Source organism: Ischnura elegans, chromosome 4 (genome assembly GCF_921293095.1).
Source record: "Ischnura elegans chromosome 4, ioIscEleg1.1, whole genome shotgun sequence".
In the NCBI taxonomy this organism is placed as follows: Eukaryota; Metazoa; Arthropoda; class Insecta; order Odonata; family Coenagrionidae; genus Ischnura; species Ischnura elegans.
Genome location: NC_060249.1, coordinates 42628781 through 42648794, shown reverse-complemented (window position 1 = coordinate 42648794; position 20014 = coordinate 42628781). Strand labels below are relative to the sequence as shown.

Below are 20014 nucleotides of genomic sequence, written 5' to 3'. Positions count from 1 at the left end.
AAATTCAAAAGAATATTTCCTTCTGTCGAGTGAGAAATGGAAATTTGCTTATCTCACCGTATATTCCGCAAATCCAGAGTCAACCCTCCCGGTACATACATATCGCTGACTGCAAGCAAACTCACTGGGTGGCCGCAAAAACTTGCTTTACCGGGGATAGGAAATATTAGAACCCGCATGCATATTTAATTTTACGGCAATGGATTCATTTGCCTAAGCGTGTTATTTATTACATTTGTACTTCAAGTGAACGGAGGAGTTTATCACCTTGATGTGGTAAGATACCATATGAATTAAGCAATGGAGAAGACGAGTGATAGGAGGAGTGTGTATACAAAAAAACTGATTTCAAAGAATCGGACATGAAGGAATCATCAAAGTGATGAACGATTTTTCAAAGGCAAAAAACTATTCCTCGAATTAATGACTACTCATAATTGAAATTTCTTATTGCGGTTGATTGTGTAGAAGGGAATGCGATAAATTGTGATCTCGTGCTTTCGTGGCGTACAAGTTCATTAATATTTATCTCGGGAATTTCTCCGAGTCCGGACCTCCAATTGTGGCTAAAACACTCTGCGGGCGATAAACTTTATCGTCAGGCTGCCTAGGCGAAATTCTTCGAAAAATATTATATTATCTTTCGCGAAAAATCTCGTATTTTAAATTCTCTTCATTAAAATTTTTATTTTTCGTATGCAATCTCCAATCACCTCCATTTTTATTTTATGAATCGGGATGGCCAGCCTTTCATTTGTAGTACATTTCTGTGTGCATGTATTTCTCAACTAATTGAATTTATCGTCATTAAGGGGAAATTTGAAACTGCGTATATTCCCAATTCCTTAGTTACTCATATTACAAACCTTCATTGTCAATTTCTGTTCATAGTATCAAAACTTACGGCAATCCTCGTATCTTTATCAGAGAAGCTTAGAAAATTTTGAGGATTTGATGACAGTCACGCTGGTGGCAGCGTTATTTTGAGAAACTCTATTGCGTGTTATCAGAAAATCGATATCCACAAAAGGAATTCGACCAGAAATGCGATGGCCAACGGAATCTCCTTCGATGTGATACACGTTAATTATTTATAATGCTTAACTCCAACGAAATATGGAAATGATTTCAAGTTTACCACTTGGAAAGGGAAGCGCTGGTGGCGAGTGTTTTTTCATAAGAGTAGGAATCACATGAGTTCTACTTATAATTGTTTACGTAATATTAATTTTACTATCGCATGTCGTGAAGTACGTATAAAACTTGGCAGTTTATCTGCCTGGCAGCCTTGATTGACAGTGAATGTCTTGTAAGACGCGTGGACTCCACGTGGAAAGAGTGTGCGTAAAACAGGCCCCAACGTTTGCGCTTGACGTATTGTAGAATACTTCCCCTGCGTCACGCATACTCAATTCATGACCTCCTGTTTGCTCAACACCTCCGAGGTTACTGGCGGCAGATAAACTTGTTTTAGTTAAAAAAAAGTACGTTAAGATAACCCCAGCTGCTTGAAAACATGAGTATTTTTAGACAAAGGGTAAGAAACCCTTGACCCTAACACAGTTTTGACTTGGCGTTTGTCGAAAGGAAAGTATAATGAGGACGAGAGCCACGAAAGCATTAATATTATTTTTTTCAAAGCTTTCTTTGACTATTTATGAGTCATTTCCTGTTTGGCGTTTAGAGGTGGGTCGCCTGTGACAAATGTGATCCAATATTGGATTTTAACGGCAAAAATGAAAGCAATTACGGACTTGTAAATCACTGAATTCAATTATCTGGCTCGAGTATGGCTGTTATTTTAGTAGGCCAACGAAGGCTATTCCGAAGATGCTAAGCTTAACAGCTATTGAAAAAAGCAAGGGAGAATCAATCGAACATCGGTCACATTCAAGTGAAATGATCGGGGATATGTTTTGTCTGCTGAAGCAGTCAATTACACTCTTAATATGCGTATGTTGCAAAATTGGAGTAATTCTAATGGCTGTTCAATGGACACCTTTTCCCCAAAATAATCGTGCATTCCATTAAAAGATTTTTTACTTATTTTTGACCTTTTTAGAGAAGATTCCCCACATATAAAATATCCATTATCCTTTTTATTTTTAATAATTTATTTTCTACTAAAAGTAGAATTTCCAAAACTTAAATTACCCTCTCTCAAATTATTTTGGATATAAAAGTACTCTTGCCTCAAATCAGAATTCCTTTTGCTATTTTCCTCACATTTCTGTGCCTCACAGGCAAGGGCCTTGGGAGTCTATTTCCACAGAAATTAAAAATGGCATAATAAATGTTTTTTGGACAAAACATGTCTCTCACTTTTATCTCAAGATGTGGAGACTGATATTAGATGATAGCATCACTGACAGAGCAAAGGTGAAAGTGTCTTGCCCTGAGCCTGGGCTAGGGGAGAAGATGCTACCCATCTGAACACAATTGTTGCAGATAAATTTCATTCCAAATGTTTTGAAAGGGGCAATGCCTGTCTCCTTTCCTTTCTAGGAGGCTCTGACTGCTAATCGTGGCTTTACCCATGTACACGTCTTATCTCTCACAATAGACTGTAGCTGCAAATTTATAACGATTAGCTCCATTGTTAAGCTGATGTGTGAAAGCTTAAAATTACAGAACTTATATGCTATGATTGAGGAAAAAGTTGCTCAGTTGATTCCAAATTGTGGGGCAGATCTTGAAGAATAGGACCGAATTGAAGAATATCTGAGAGTTTTCACTGCTTAACTGGGATAAAAAGCTGCTTTATTGGTCTATGAGTTGGCGACAGTGGCTCTTAATTACCTCTAAATTCCAATTATTTTAATCAAAATACAGTTTTTTATATTCTCCTTCTCGAATTTAATCTTCTTTTTCACTTGAGTACCTATCATTGCCTTATTTTTAGAACTTTTACTCTTATTGTATGACCATCCGATAGACGATCTGGATTCCTTGTCCGGACAATCAGACCTCACTCAATGCTGTGTCATTTTTAAGAGGAGAGGACTGCTTTGGCAGTACTTGTACTATAGATGATAGGCTAAGTGTTTTGAAGATAAAAGGTTGTTGGCAACAACCTTTTATCTTATTTTTAGCTTATTGTAAGTCACGTGAACATGCCTCCTACTGCCCGTACGTGAATGAACCCAGAATAATGATAAAGAAGTGGCAACTCCCACATTGAGAGATTATGAGTGGGTATAGGCCAATTTCTAGCGATATTTTGTGCATTGTAAACATTATTTCATCTTTTTCTCTTATTTCAAAATTTGTTGATGCACATTTACGGGATAGTTAGCTTAATTGGTGCTTAGTGTACCAGTCCTCATAGGTTGCAATTAACTGGAATCTACTGTATTTTTAACTACTACTGGAAAAAATTAATAACACATTATGATGTATATTTCTTTGTTATTTTGATAGAACATTTTGCATAGTAATATATTATTTGACTTTGCTGATATATTTACCTTATTATTGCATGTAATAATTTTTTGTCTGAGCTTCATCTCAAGCATTTTAATTCATGGTCGTCTTAACTAAGGGAAAATATGTACTCTCTCAAGTTTTTACCCTCACAATGTGGCTATTAATTTCATTTTTTGATGGGTTGGTAGGTACCATAAAGAACCATTAAGATATTTATGAATACATAGGATGGAATATGGAGTAGTACTGTGCGAGTCTCGTCTCGGCAGTCGAGACAAGAATTTCATTTCTCGGCATGGTCGGGACAAGACTCTTGGCGTGGCGAGAGTCTAGCCTGGGTTGAGATTCTTGACGAGACTTGAGAAATCTCAACCCATCAAGACTTCTCGACACCCATTGAAACTCTTGGGAAAGGCGAGAATTTCAAATGAGGCTCACCATCACCACCAGTTCGACAATAGAGTTTACAATGGTATCTTTTATGGATTTGTTAACAAAATAAAAATATTTCATTCAGTGAGTTTTCTTATGCATCCATTAGTTTTGTGCACTGTCAATTTATAAGGATATCCTCATAGGTGACCTTCCGATCAAATTTAAATAGGCTCTCAATGAGTTATAATTGTCAAAATTTATAGCAGAGGGACTAAGGAAGTTGCCTCAAAAGAATTACGCCTCCCACTCGATGAGTCTCGATGGGTGTCAAGAAGTCTTGAAGGGTCAAGATTTCTCGAGTCTCGTCACGACGATGCCGAGAAATGAGTACCGCACTTGTCATACAGTCAAAATAGAAATTGTGTTTGAACATGCGGGAAAAGGTAAAATCATAGAAATGTGGAAGTGGATTTTTTTCTATGCAGGACCTACTAGACAGTGTGGTGCAATTGGTTCAATCAAGAATGACTATTTTTCTAATGATTATTTTATAAACTGATTATCTGGGCTTTGAAATCTCTCATTTGAGAAACTTATTGAAATTGTGTGATTTGCATGTGCATATTTACCCAAGTTTCTTTAAAATTTTGTCATTTCTTCATCCTTAAAGGTCTCTTTCAACTCTGCACCTTACCACAGCCCCAATTGCAGTGACGGGTACAGCTGCAAGCAAGGATGAGAGCAGAGAATTCATGGCTGTTTTCCCTGATGTGGTCAGGGATCTTACAGATGCAGGACGTCATCTAGACGTTCCTGATGCCACAAAGTGGTTTGCAAAGGTCAGTTACTTAAACATTTAAGCATTTTTTTGCGTTGTTAGGTCTTCTGTGCACCTGTTATTTGTTTTAGTATTAGCCAGAGCAGAAAGATCAAAAAATTCTGCATTAATGAAGATAGTGAAAATTAGTAGTATTTGTTAAAAAGATGCTTTATGTGGTTTAGTAATTAATAAATTCTGTCGGAAGTTGTCAAATACTGTGCAAGACATGAAGTATTTTAGTTGTCTGTTTTAATTTGAAATTACAGTTGATAAAAATATTGTTAAATAAATTTTCTAATGGGGAAATATTGCAAATAGTTATTTCAATACGATAAAATTCCACTCCCATTATACTTGAATCTTTGGATTTTATTAAAACAGAATTGTTTTATGACTAATGTTTGGTTTCAGTATACAAGAACTGTAGTTTAAACTGTTTATTGCACACATGATTCTCTAAATGTCATCTCTTCAATTTTGATAAACTTTGATTTTTTTAATCTTCATTATTTGATACCTTAGTCATGTTGATATTTCTCAATTTTTATTGCTATTGAATATTGAAACCTATGGCAGAAATAGTAGTATATGTTATAATTCTCTTGTCATTGATTTTTCTTTTTTATTTTCACTTTAGGTTTTGCAATATAATGTGCCCACTGGAAAGAAGAACCGGGGGTTGGCAATGGTTCTTTCCTATCGTCTCTTAGCCTCTCCAGAGGAGTTGACTGAAGAGAACCTCAGATTAGCTCGCATCCTTGGTTGGTGTGTGGAGCTGGTACGAAAGATTTTCATTTTTATTGATGATTAGCTCACGTATTACTAAATATTAAAATATTGTTTTTCCTATTATGCAGTCACTACTATGTAAGAAAACAATATTTATCGCATATTGGGGCGTAATGTTACTTATTACTCGACTGATGGTATCTCCTTTTTTCTAGTTCCCACTGCATTCATTGTCGTAAGGTTTTAAAATTTGATTGAGTTTCAGTAGTATTTTGATATTGAGTGTCTATTTTCTGTTTTGATAAGTGTCATTGTACAATAAAGCCTGTTTGCTATGGCTGTTAATGCACAGAAATCCCAGTTATATTATAGTAACCTTCTCTTATCATGAGATATGAAGTGAAACACTTTGCACTTTCCACGTAAAAGTTTATTAACCTACAGTCGACATGTTTCGCTGCTCTGCAGCATTATCAAGACTGAGTCAAGAAATTAACCATACCAATATAAATACAAAATTACACACTTGCTGGAGGGTGGGGCGAGGGAAGGTTCTACCATCACCTTCTCAAATGTTTGCGAGTGTATAATTTTGTATTTATATTGGTATGGTTAATTTCTTGGCTTAGTCTTGATAGTACTGCAATGCAGCGAAACATGTCGACTGTAGTTTAATAAATTTTTATGTGGAAAGTGCAAAGTGTTTCACTTCATTTCTCATAATGGATCTCCACAAAGTATCTGCCTCATCCATCCAATTCCCTTATCGTACCGAAAAATCTGTCTGAACACTCACCGGGGAAAATGGGAGAAATTATTGTCTCTTAGTAACATTGTACTCAATGAGAAGAAAAATTTCTGAGAAGCCCAGTTTTATGGGTTAGATTGATGGTATCAGTCCTTTTTGGCATAAGAAAATTTTGTTTAAATTTTTGTGTTATGCCTTAATTTTCAGCTCCAGGCATTTTATCTGGTTGTGGACGATGTCATGGATGGTGCAGAGATAAGACGTGGAAAGCCTTGTTGGTATCGAAAAGGAGGTATTGGACCTGCTGCACTCAATGATGGTGTACTATTGGAACAAGGAATATATCAACTACTGAGGAGGCATTTCCGAGATAAGCCATACTACATGGATATTATTGAGCTTTTCCATGATGTGAGTATTTTGTTCCGTGTCTGTAGGAATAGGAGGGCCAAACACAGGCATATAGCCAGGAATTTATTTCATGAGACACTTGGGTAGTATGCTGGTTGCCTGTACTCAAATTTTGTTGTCACTTCTACACAAAGAAGAATCATAACTTTTTTTTGTTAATAGCTATAAATTTTGTTTGCATAATGCTGAAATTTATGGTTTTTGTTGTTCTTTACACAAATGACCATGGTTGTAATGGCTTGGTGTCAGGGACGGATCCTGGATTTCTTTCTGGGGGGGGCACAAGCAAGGCAGTATCCAGGATTTTGTTCTAGGAGGGGGGGGGGGGGGGCACAAGGATACTTCATAATACAAAACGAACGCAATGAAAGTGGGACGGTATTAAAAATCTTGCATATTTTTTAGGGTCTGGGGGGGGCACGTGCCCCTGTGCCCCCCCCCCCACTAGATCCGCCTATGTTTGGTGTGCATTTTTGTTTAAATTTGCTTGAATATTCCAGAAAATTTTTAATTTAAGACATTGGTGTTACATAGTAACATTTTCAGGTTTTGAGGAAGTTTCAGATCTGAGACTCTGATCTCAATCCACATGTTTTGATAGTTGAGAGAAAGTCTGAGGATAAGTGTCCGTGGACTAGTTGTCTCCTGAGGGGATATAATGCTAGCAGTCGCCACAAGAGAAAACTTTGGGGAAGAGGGGTTTAAGCCCTTGAAGTCCTTCTTCTGGCTACATGCCTGGATACATAGTTTACCCCTAACCCACACAGTTTGGGTATCCTTCAAGCTCCATATATGTACAAGTTTTGGGGACCCAAGCCTGTAGGGATTTAAGACATGACCTTTTTAACAAAGCTACTTAAAGTGTTACTTAAGGAGTTAAGTATTTTATTAGCAATATTGTAAAACCTGACATGATAGATATTCTTTTCAAGTACTGCCTCAAATGAAGTAAGTGTTTGTTCATGCTCTGTGTTTGTTTTGTGGGAGTACTGTGCTTTGTCACTTTATTTTAAATTAAGGCTTGGACTCACACTTAGCTTATAATGAGTACAACATGTTTTTTTCTATGTACATATATGTCCCTTCGTTCTCTCGCCGTATATTGCTTTTCAGCTTTATGAAATACATTCAAAAATTGTCTTCAATATGTCCTATCCAATATAAATTACAAAAGAGACTTAATGATTGTACATATAAATTTTTGAACTTAGTACTGTTAACCATGGCATTCTTTCTACATCTTTTGCAGGTCACTCTCAAGACTAATATGGGTCAAACTTTAGACCTTCTTTCTTGCCAATTCGGAAGGAAACCTCAGCTAGAATTATTTACCATGGGAAGGTATAATGCTATAGTCAAGTATAAAACAGCATATTATTCATTTCAACTTCCAGTTGCCTTAGCAATGTACATGGTAAGTATGAATGCAATTTGTTTGATATCACTCAAATTTTTTATGTACTCATGTATTTCTTTTATTTATTCAATAGAGACCATGTCAATTGATGCAACCGTCCCTTTTGGTTTGATCTTATTATAATCCTTAAACCGATGAAAAATATTCTTTTCCATTAATAGTATAACTCACCATGTTTATATTTAAATTCATCTTCTTGATTTCAAATGCTTTGCATTACAGGAAAATAGTGGAAAAATTTTTTCTTACCATTTTTATTATGTTCATTGGGATCTTGCTTCATAATTATTCATGAGAAAGACAAACTATAACTCATAAGCTTTCATGGAACTCGCACAAAAAAAGCCCTTAACATACCTATACAAACACACCTAAAATTCTCTGAGGTTTGTCATTTTTGCTGTTAAAACCTCTGGTGGAGACCTTCTTACATTGTGTGTCATTCATTTAGATCCGAATATTGGGTCAATTTAGGAAAACATTCGCGCCATATTTTTTGGGGAAGTTTTAAATCTACATCCTATTTTGATTCAGTGTTACTTGCATTGTTACTTTTAGCTATGTGAAAATGAATCTCAAGCCAGTTAATCATTTTCCCCTGACGGATGGTAGAGAATTTATGGGCTTGAGAACACCGTAGGGAATTGCTAAAGAATATTTTTACTTCCCCACAATAATTTTATCTAAAAAGTATTTGATGGGTTCAACTTCACTTTTGTGAAAATTCATTATAACCACAACTTATTTTTTGTATGCTTGCTGCCCCTGATTTCACTGTGGGATACTGTAAAAAATATCTAAGGCCATTATCTTCTATGCCAGGATAAAGTTAATTATCATGACCTGATGGGCTTACAGTTTTTGAGTTTTTTGCAAGTGAACTACCTGAATGTACTCAAATCATATTAGTCCTATGAAAATAGTTCTATGGTACTATTTCAATAAGTGTTTCATTTAAATTCATGTTATGTGTACCATACATTTAACTTCCAACCTGTATTTATGTTGTTTATGATGTTGGTACGTTTTTTTTTATTACATATGAGGAAAGTTCTTGTTTTTAATCTCAAGTTGTGAGCTTATTTCATTAAACTGACAGAACCATTTTCATAATTTATGTCATATTGTTTCTTTATCTTGTAAGTTGATTGTGAACTTAATTACTAACATATTATGTTTAATATCTGGAGAATCGGTACTAACTATTTTATTTCATTCAAAATATATTCCAGTCCGGAAGAAGAGATCCCGAAGTTCACCGTCAGGCAAAAACCATTCTTCTTGAAATGGGCCAGTTTTTCCAAGTTCAGGTGAGTGTCCATCAATTGTTTATTTTATTTATTTATTTATTTATTGGGCATTAACTCCTCTATTAAATTCAAATGTAATCATATAAAAATATTTCTCTATTCAAGTAAAGGAGAGTATGTACATAAATAACTTTTTTGGTGGCCTTTTTTGACAGGTCTTAATTGTAACTACGTATCTACAGGACCTATGAAACTATCATTTTTATTATTAAATTTTTATGGGATAATGCTGCTTGTTTTTCTTGACTGCCCTTGATCAAAAATAGCTGGTAGGAAAAAAATCTATGCTTTTAGGATTTCTCTACCTTCTATCATCTATTTTCTTTAAGTCTGCACAAGTGTATTAACTTTTCTCAGATATTTTCTAAATTTTATCAAAGAAAGTCTTAGCTGGCAAATGGACCACAAAATATATAAAATCATATCCGGCTCGATTTTGTGGAAGTTCTTAATATCCACGATAAAAAGAAGAACACAATGGTAATTTCCACACTTTTAATGTCACAACTCAGCAACCGACCATGGTTTCAACACGTAAGTGTCATTTTCAAGGTGAAAAGTATCACAAAGTATCAAAACACGTAAGTGTCATTTTCACCTTGAAAATGACACTTACGTGTTGAAACCATGGTCGGTTGCTGAGTTGTGACATTAAAAGTTTGGAAATTACCATTGTGTTCTTCTTTTTATCATGGACCACAAAATGTTGCAATCAAATTTTATCAACCAAATGGTTGTGTTATAGTATCTTGTTTCAATTGCTTTAATTTTTACAGTCTTTATTTCAACTCACCAACCTGTCTGTTTGTCTGGTACAAATCTTGTAACTGAAATTTGACTCACTTCCTGTGAAGCAAAAACGCTGAAATTTTGCACACTTCTTCATTTCCGATGACAATACATGAAAATATAACTTTTTCTCTCCAACCCCCCTTTAACCACCCCCCAGTCAACCTATAGCCCCCCAAAACATGTTTTTGATCAAAGAAGTTCCAAATGGTCGATTTTCGTGTTTTGCGACCACAGTAAAAGTTATCCACCATAAAATTTCCCATCGACTCAGCCCTAGCTTGGGGGATTCGTCTTGCTTTACTCGGCGAGACCCCCGCTTTCGAAAATTTTTCAAAGTCCCTCCGTCATCTCGGGTCCGGCTTCGGACTTGGAAAAATTTCGTCCGAATTCCGTCGTCCCAGGTCCGGACTCTGGACTGAAATTTTTCGGGACTTAGATTTTTTTCGAAAATCGTCAAAAAATTTTTCTTCCCTTCGAGCGCCTGCAGATTCGTAGTAATAAATATAGTGACTTTTTTAATACGTCACTTTTGGTTTTTCGGGGTCACTGAGTTTTTTTGCTTTGTGTCATATATAAACGTTGCTCATCCCCTGTAATCTAAATATAAAGGCTGGTTTTTAAAAAAAAATTTTTTATAAGAGCTTATTTACTCATAGGATGACTTCTTGGACTGTTTTGGAAACCCAGAAATAACTGGAAAGGTTGGGATGGACATAGAAGATGGCAAATGCACATGGCTGATAGTTGTGGCACTCCAAAGGGCAAACAGAGAGCAGAGGGCATTGCTTGAGGTAAGACTTTATCATTACACTCTTGAAAATACCTTATCATGGACCTTGCTGTCTTATTTGAATGTCTTTGTATTATTTTCTTGGCTGAAGTTCTCATATGATATGATTGAAGATCCCTATAGTTCACACAATTGGCTAAGAAAGTGTAAGATTTTTTATGGTAATGGAGAGGGAAGAGCAAAAGAGTAATCAGCAAAATGGATAATGCATTCGGGATCATTTTCTAGCATTTTTGCCCTAAGTTATTATTCCATACTGTTTCTGAGTTTTCTGGATGTTTTCCTTTTAATCGTAGTTTTTAGTTGGCTTTTATTTTAGTAGGCATGTTGTATGTTTTACAGGAAATGTTTAATTCTTTGTGTAAGAAATTTTTGTAAAAATCTTTGTGCTGTTAAAATGTTGATGTTGTTTTGTCGTTTTGAAATTTACACACTTGAATGATTTTGTGTGGCATCTTATTGTTAGTCAGTGGTGCAGCAGGTTTTGGGGGATAAACACCCCCCACCCAGAGTTCAGAGAATTTTTTTATAAAAATACTAGCTGACATGGAGAACGTCATACCGCCTAGTTATCAATGAACAGTTTAGTTACACTATTTATAAATCATGAGAGGCTGTACGGGCTTAAAAATTTTTGACTTATTATAATAAATCGAGAAAAAAAATTCAATGAAACTACAAATATAAGCATTACAATGTCTTTTTAGAAACACATTTTCTTTATTCAATCTACATAGGGTAGACCATACGCGGATTTATTTAAATGAATTTTCTAATTTTTTATGTCTTAACTTAAAAATTTTAGACATTGTGTTTTTATAAACCAGTTTAATATTAAAGTCAAAATTTTATGTCGTTGGCCTATATTTTCATTTTTAATTGTAAAAAAATGTTTTTAGGTCCAAGTCTTGCCCCGTTCTTCGGGAAAGTTTATGCAATGCTAGACCAATGCTTGACTGATGCTTAATATCTCGTGAAAATAGCTCCTAAAGAGCAGCATTAATATGTCATGACTTGTGGCGTGCTAGATATAAGTCAGTTCAGAAACGTGCGCTGGATAAACATGCCCCAGTGCCCGATGCGTAAACGTGCCCCAGTCCACCCTACTTATTCCTTATGATTTGATAATCGTCATCGCAAATGCAACACGACTTGAAAATTGAATTCGTTTTAACTCAACGACATATCAGTTGGGATCATGGGAATCCTAGGAATGAGAACTTCCTCATCTTTGAATTTTCCTTTGCATATAGTTGTATGTATCACATTGATTATCAGTCTTTTTAATCACCAAATGCGTTCCTTTGCATATTTTTGGTTGTTTTAGGCTTCGAACAGTTATAAAATGAACTTTATCATGAAGTTCCATGAATTAGCAATGGCATTCAGATGAATACATACTACGCTGTGTTATAATCATTGTGATATGTTTAAGTTCTCCTTGTGTACTTAGCCCAAGAGCGTCAATTATAGTTCTTTCTTCAGTAGGAGATACTTCAGTATGTACGCAACGTCACATAATAAGCTTCATGCCTGTGGAATCATGGTGACTCACTTATTACTGCTCATAAATTGGACGTACAGTTAGTCCTCTTCTTACAGACTTTTGATTTACGCAGTTACAGAAGTACAAATATTTGAAAATTTCAAGTGTGTCCGAAATTTTGAATTTGGCACCTTTTGAATGGGCCGATGCGATGCAGTGTGGCGTAGAGGAACTCGCACTTTAGGCATTATCTGAATAAAGTGTCAAGAATCCGGTGTTAAGTCAGTAACTGTTCAGTGTATTGCCCGCCTTTTCTTACCGCAAACAGAGATTTGTTTCAGCACCCGCTGTGTTGCACGCCCAGCTAGATCAGTTCATCGCATTTATGAGTTAACGCACAATTGTGATGCAGTGTTGCATTCTGCAGGATAACTGCACTCTTCGATGCCTTGAATAGGTTTATCAACATACGAGCTAGGTCTCGCCACACATCTTCTTCATATATCGCGGACTTACTGCATTTGGAAAGATATCCACCCTTGATTGTGTCATGCTGCATTCCTCTATTGAGAAAATGAAACAAATGCACTTGTCTTCATATATTTGCACGTGATTTATTGACATATATCATGCAATTGACTCTGCAGCTATTTTGTAGTGCGACTGTAAGTTTGGTAGATTGAAGAGACAAGAAATTTTGACTAACTATGTTTTTTTAGACTATTCCTAAAAGAAACGTTTATACGAACTTCTTATTACTAACCTCGGTTTTTCGATCCCATGAACTTCGTAATAACGAGAGTCTACTATATCATAGAAGCTTTCTGAGGGAGGGCACCCACCCCTCCCTCTTACCCTGGCGGGTATTCCGTACCCCCCAGACTCTCAAGTATTAGTTGTGCCTAACCCCCCTAGCCTTAATTTCTAACTGTGCCCCTCCGCCCCCGATCCTAGTCACAAGTTTTGTAGCAAATTTCAGTGGCAAATCAGTAAACACTTTCCTACATCCCTAGTTCGCATTAATGGTTAAACAAATTCAGGGATTGTGAAAGGATATGGGTGCAAATACTATGTATTTCTCTGAGTTTTTCATCTTGCTCGATCATTTTAATGCAGGATCTTACGTTGTGAAATGGTTTTATATTTTTGTTTTACTTTTAATGATTCTCATTGTGAAAATTCTTTCCTTCACCTAGGAATGCTATGGCTCAAAAGACCCAGCCTGCATTGCAGCTGTTAAACATCTGTATGAAGAATTAGGTTTACCTGCAACATATGCTATTTATGAAGAAGAAAGCTACAATTTAATAAGAACCCATATTCAGCAAATTTCTCGAGGCTTACCTCATAAGCTCTTCTTCAAATTTCTTGAGAAGATATACAGGAGGGATAGTTGAATTTTTTGCTCATGATGGATGATTTCTGTGCTTTCTGAAACTTTTTGTTGTGTTTTTATTACCAGGGAAGTAATGAGTAAGAATATGCAGCAATAACTGTATTGAATATCTTGTCTTTCTTTGAAATTTCAATAGCCTCCCATGTTTGTATCTAGATCATTTCAAGAACTGATTGTGTGTTATTTTCATCTGTGATTGCTTTTCATTTGTTTCCCTCTTGAAATGGACTTAAATGGGAACCTTGTCAATTGGTGTTGAGGAAGCGGAATGAAATTTGAATTAGGATCATTGTAGAAAGGCTGATAAATCATGTATTGCAGCTCTTTCCTTGGTAATTTTTTTTGAGAGGTTTATATGAATGCCCAGCCACTGAACTTATTAATCACCTCAATTGGTGACAAGTGATTATCAGCTATACTATAAAGAAGTTGTATGTTTACCCATCAAATATGCCTGATATAATTTTTATGGGAAAACTCAGGACATAAGCATATGTTAACCAGGTGAGACCCTTATGGAGAAGTATAAAAGCATGTTTTATGCTATGATACTGCCATTATTTTATTACAGCTATGAAATACTATGTAAATTTTATGTGGCCCAGCCTCAAATTTAATCGGAATGAATCAAATTGTATAAGTATCTTCTCTGGGTTCCTTTTTCAATGACAACAGTGTGTATGAATGGTCTGTTTTTGGATTCATTTTTTATCAAATTTGTACTTGGTTCCAATAATTATGGGTATAAGTGGATTGAGGGAATCTCACTGTACAATCATCATAATGTTAAAAAGTATGTGTTTGATAAGTTTTATTTGGATCTGCAAGAGGCAGAAAATCATAATATTTTATGTAATTGGTTGATATGTTTCCCTCATCGATTAAAAAGGCATTAAAATGCTATGTGCATGTATTACACATTTGTTGCAATCTCTCAAGTAGTCAAGTCCAAGCTTGTACTTAAGACTTGGGAAGTAATATGCATGATTATTCTATGTCACAGTAATCATTTTTCAAAAAGAGATGAGTATTTCCATAAATACAATTTGTACTCTGTGCTCATAGTTTATTTTAAAAAGCATGTAATACAGTCATCCTATGTGTCCATCTAAAGGCTGTGAAGTAATGATTGGAAATGTGGGTGACATGTATTTGTTGAAGAGAAAAGTACTGCTAATAACTGTCATTAGATCAGTGCAGGATCGTGATGATGAGATTAGGTAAAGGAATGGCTTATAGGTATTAGTAATATGTATTACATAAATGAGAGATTCCAGTGAAACACAAATTATATTTGTCATAACATATGCACTATTAAAACATAGCATTTATGCAATAAAATGCTGATAGCTATTTGTCTGATCAACTTATGTGTTTGTACATCTATTGTTTGGAAAAAAATGTGATTCAGATTAATCAACTGGTAAATTTGAATTGCAAATATGTATTCGGTATGGGTATGCTTTCGCAAAAACTTTTGGGAGTGTGTCATTCACAGAAATAGTCACATTCCTATCAATGAGAACAGTGATTTTGTATTACTATCCTACATGTTTATATAATAATAAATTTTAATTTTTTGATACTTTGTTTTTATACTTGGCCATTATTGTTAACAATGGGGAACTTGCATGAATTTTTTTTATTTCATAGGCGGACAGAAAATTATTTTCTGAATACAACAAAGAAAACCGCATGTAAATCTGAGTTTTCCTTCGCGAGATATTTAATGATAAATATAACGAATTTTAAAGCGCGGGAAAAACTCCCTCACCCCCCAAGCCACTGCCGACGAAGCCTCGATGACGTCAAAGGTGCCTAAACATCACGCGAAGCTATTGTTGTGATTGTTTGTAATACATAGTTGCCAGCAGTTGTGAGAGCTTCGTTTGTTAGACGTGTTGATTATTTTATATTTAAAGATAAATATCCGACTATAGAGGCTTGGAAGCCCTCGTATTTTGCATTATTTATAATATTAATATCTGAGTAAGGGCATAAAATATAAAACTGGAGCAGTTAAACCAAAAATTTTATAATACCTAAATAACATCGTTGTAGGAGTCTGAGCCACGGCCATTGGAAGGGGGATACGTTAATTGTAAGTTGATGTTATCGACGGCATATCATTCATTTACGTATGTAATTAGAACGATTTTGATGTTTACTAATGTCCGCTTAGCTTTTATATACAATAACTTCATCCGTTTATTCGTAGGTACCGGAGAATTCGTCGTTTAGGACTGTCTGTGCTTGTATTATGGGGTGAATTCCAGTCAATGCAACTTTTGCTCGCTGATTGGAGACATCTAGGAACATTTTTGTGCCAAAATAGTGTTATTTTCAACGTGACATCTCCCGTTAAGCTACTGCTAATAATCACAGTGCCAGTGGTTGTAATGCACAAAGTTTGACAAGGTTGAAAAATATCGGCCAAGAGTTATCAGTGTTCCATCGTGATTGAATTGTAAAAAGTGCTATTACGCTATCGATAAATGTCTAACAGTAGTGTAAAAATTGTCAGTGGAGTGCTAATCTCCGTTGTTCACCGTAGATATGACATTTCACGATCACGCTATTGAAATAAAAACTGTGTGTGAAGTTTGTTATTCCATTATTTCAACGAATATTAGTGAGAAATGTCACCTGTGTCACTTGTGTGGGATAATTTAAGGGTTTAAATCAGTGAATAAATAGTTGTATTCATCATAACGAGTTCTGTTATTGTAAGTTGTGCGTGATGAATATAAGAATGTGATTGTGACATCCAGTTGTTGATGAGAGTATTTGCCTATTTCCCACTATATTTTTATGGTATATGCTAGTATATTGTTTATGGATTTACCTATATTATTGAAACAGGTTGTAGCTTGTGTGTGTGTTGGCAGCGGAACCGATTCGCGATCTCACATGTGGATTGTGTGCAGACTGTTTTGCTGTGAATTCGTACCGTAGGACGGATAGGACTACCTTCTCCGCTGATCCGGCTTTGCCAAATTCAACAGCACAGCTTATTCTAATGTCAATAGCACAGCTTACGATCGTTATCCTCCAGTATTACAAGTTTCTTTTACTACTCGATTTGCCGCCGACGTATAGCAATAATTTGTCTTAACAAATTCCATGAGGGTCGTGGCATCAATTTTTGGTGTCCTAAAAAAAGGCTGGTGTCCTAACACCCCATGCCACACGCCTTTTAGGTGGCTTGCGGGGTATTATGTAGACGTAGATGAATTTCAGGTGTACCATTCGAACGAGTGGCAACGTTATCATCCATTTTTCTGATAACCAAAACACACGAAGTGAAACGTTTGTACTTCATCATCCCGATGCCGCATTATTAATATCCCAAGTAATAATCTAGGCACAATAGCAATAGGAAAACTTGCCCAAGAATAACAGAACAAAATAAAGTGACGATGAGCGGCTAAATACTCCCTCAAAACAATTTTTACGCCATGCGCTCAGCGTATTTCCCTACTCCCTACGGTTGTTTAGGCACCTATGACGTCACGCCTGGCCTCGGCAACGCTCGGGTGTCTTCGCGCAGTGGTCGGCTCAGAGAATTTTTTCTCGATTTTAAATGCAATTTTTTTTATTTCTTTTGATGTTGAATGGAGAAACTGAAGGTATTTTTGCGAGCTAATGTATCCATTTGACTTATTCAAAATAGTTTTTAGAGCAATCTACGACCCATGCAAGTTCCTCATTATTATTAAATAACTAAAACATTCCTCTATATTCATCTATCTAGAATGCCTTTGACCTTAATGATCTATTAGCTTATGGTCATGCAATCACTAAATGGCACTTTTTAGGTGCCTTTGCTAAATTTTAGCCATCATTTCCTCAGTACATATATTCTGTTAAAGGTGCTGGTGCAATTCTGGCTCACTTGAAGAATCTCTTTAAATTCTTTTGGAAGAATTGAAAAGTCAGATATGTTTAGCAAGCATGTACTTTAGTCTTTTGGATTTGAGAATTTGTAAATACAATCATGCCTTGCTTAGCGCAAGGGATGTGTCCTTTGGGGTCTGAGCCCTAAACGGATTTGCATTATTTGAGATCATTTTAACGTTGGGAAGATAGGGATGCGCTCCCGGTAGCAGAGTTGTTGGTTATCGAATTTCCTATGTACCATACATTCTTATTAAAAGCCTAGGAAAACCTTATATGTACATCTAGGAAAAATGCACACTATCTCAGGGGTTTGTAATGCATTGCTGGCATTGGACAAATTTTCTAAAGGGTCTAAAAGCAATTCTTGTGTCACCCAGGCCTCTTTGTTGCAAGTGCAAAAGACATTCAAATGCTACTTGGAATAACCTTTCATTTCTCCCAGAGTTTGTGAAAGATAAGTCATAACTGGCTTTTTTGTTGTCACCCAGGTCTCTTTGTTTCAAGTGCAAAAGACATTCAAATGCTACTTGGAATACCCTTTCATTTCTCGCAGAGTTTGTGAATGATAAGTCATAATTAGAAGTCCCCTGAGGGATTAGCACCAAGCAGAAACATGAAACGGTCTTTAAATGCCTTGAAACCTGGCCCAAGTTTTTCTTTCCTGAAAATGAATGAACAAGATGGCATTCTATTCCAAAACAATCCCATCTCATCAACGTTAAAAACTAGTTGAGGGGGATAGTAGCCACTCTCAATCACACCTTGGAATTCATCAGAAAACATTGCTGCGACTGTGCTATCAGCAGTTGCAGATTCATCGGAAATCACAGCACTAAAATACCAGCTCCTGTTTGAAATTCTGGAACCGATTGGACCTAAATATCTCAGGGCAATCACCAACCTTATCTTCTTTTGTAGATTCAAATAAAACCGCAGCTTTTGCACGAATAACTGCCTGGGATAGAGGAATATCATCAGACCATTTATGATAAATTCAGGGAATTAGAAGTCCTTCGGTCACCTAGTCACAGCCAGCTCACAAGCTCCCCGAGACTCAAAACACTTCATTGCAATGGGCTGAGTAGGTTCTTTAAAGGCTTGAAACACAGTGTCCTTCTCCCCAGTAAATTAGACCACATGTGAGCTTTTTTTCTTGAAGCTGAAGGATCTTGTCTTTAACTAGATGAAAATCCTTTTTTGGCAATTCATTTTTTTATGGGAATTAAAATAATAAATAGTGTTAGGCTCACCATTATATTTATTTAAATCACCCTATACTAGGTGGTTTATCAAATATTGGTGTTTTTTTAAATATATTAGTGGTCCTTGGTGCCATTTTAAATACATTAGTGAACCTTGCAAAGTATATTCTTCTATTCTTACAATGTAAAGCCTGAAGGTAGCGGGTACATTTTTCATTTCCTCCATTTAAAAGGTAAGTATCGTACATATGAACGCAGGAAGCAGAGGAGAGCAGACAATGGGCATCTAAGCAACTTAAAATCAGCTAGTAGGTAAGTGAATCGTTTTGAAATGGCAGGAATGCAAGCATATTTCACCCTTCACAAATACATTAAAAGTAGTTACTTAATCAATTTACGGCTGTGAAATAAGCTTCAAATTTAACCCTCATACAGTGGCATAGCAAGGGGGGAGGTCGGGGAGGGTCCGGACCCCCTCTCCAAAATATAAAAACACAATTATTTCCTTCATTAAAGAAAACAAAATATTGAAAAGTCATGAATTTACACAATATTTTTTTTAACAAATGACGTTTTTTCGATTATGAAAATTGTTCAAATAAGTTTAAAATCCATTACTTAGAACCATGTTTTTCAAAATATTTCTCCCCGGTTTTGGACCCCCCCACCCCCGAACGAAATTCCTGGCTACGCCACTGCCCTCATATTTACATAAGATGCAAATTAATAAGCGGCAACATATATAGCACCGAATTTATTATATGACTCTCAGAGCCGGCTTCGAAGATGCCGTCTTTAGAGCGTATTTAGGGTCCCAGGGACAAAAATCGGTGAGATTTGAGGCTTATATCTCCACGGAGAGAAAAACATGTACGGAGGTATCCCAGGATGTTACCCCACTTGACTTCAACTGATGTTGTTGGCGGGGGACCACTCACCCTACTCTCGATCCTCTATGCTGTGTTCACCATTAGCTGGCGTGCTATAAAGCAGATGGAGGAAAAGCGTGAGGGGTGCATAACGAGAAGCCAGCCATTGAAGTCGACAGTCAACAAGCCCGATAGCTGCAGAAGTAGATGCAAAAACGTAAACAAATTCTAATGATACCATTTACGAGCATACCTCCTGGCATAACATACGACACTAATATAGCCGGCTTCGAAAATGTCCATTTTAGAGAAAATCTGACGACCCAGACAAAAATCTGTGAGA

The 20014-nt window shown here is 36.1% G+C and overlaps 1 protein-coding gene across 1 annotated transcript in view; it reads left to right on the top strand.

Moving 5' to 3' along the window:
* Positions 1-15285, top strand: part of LOC124157367 (farnesyl pyrophosphate synthase-like) — a 29276-nt gene extending 13991 nt beyond the window's left edge. Inside the window, exons 2-8 of the mRNA XM_046532035.1 lie at positions 4472-4640; positions 5259-5399; positions 6306-6509; positions 7759-7923; positions 9159-9236; positions 10685-10819; positions 13501-15285. Of these exons, the coding sequence (XP_046387991.1) occupies positions 4472-4640; positions 5259-5399; positions 6306-6509; positions 7759-7923; positions 9159-9236; positions 10685-10819; positions 13501-13701 (1093 nt within the window). The 3' untranslated portion in view covers positions 13702-15285. The remainder of the gene's footprint in view (positions 1-4471; positions 4641-5258; positions 5400-6305; positions 6510-7758; positions 7924-9158; positions 9237-10684; positions 10820-13500) is intronic.
* Positions 15286-20014: the final 4729 nt, after the last annotated feature.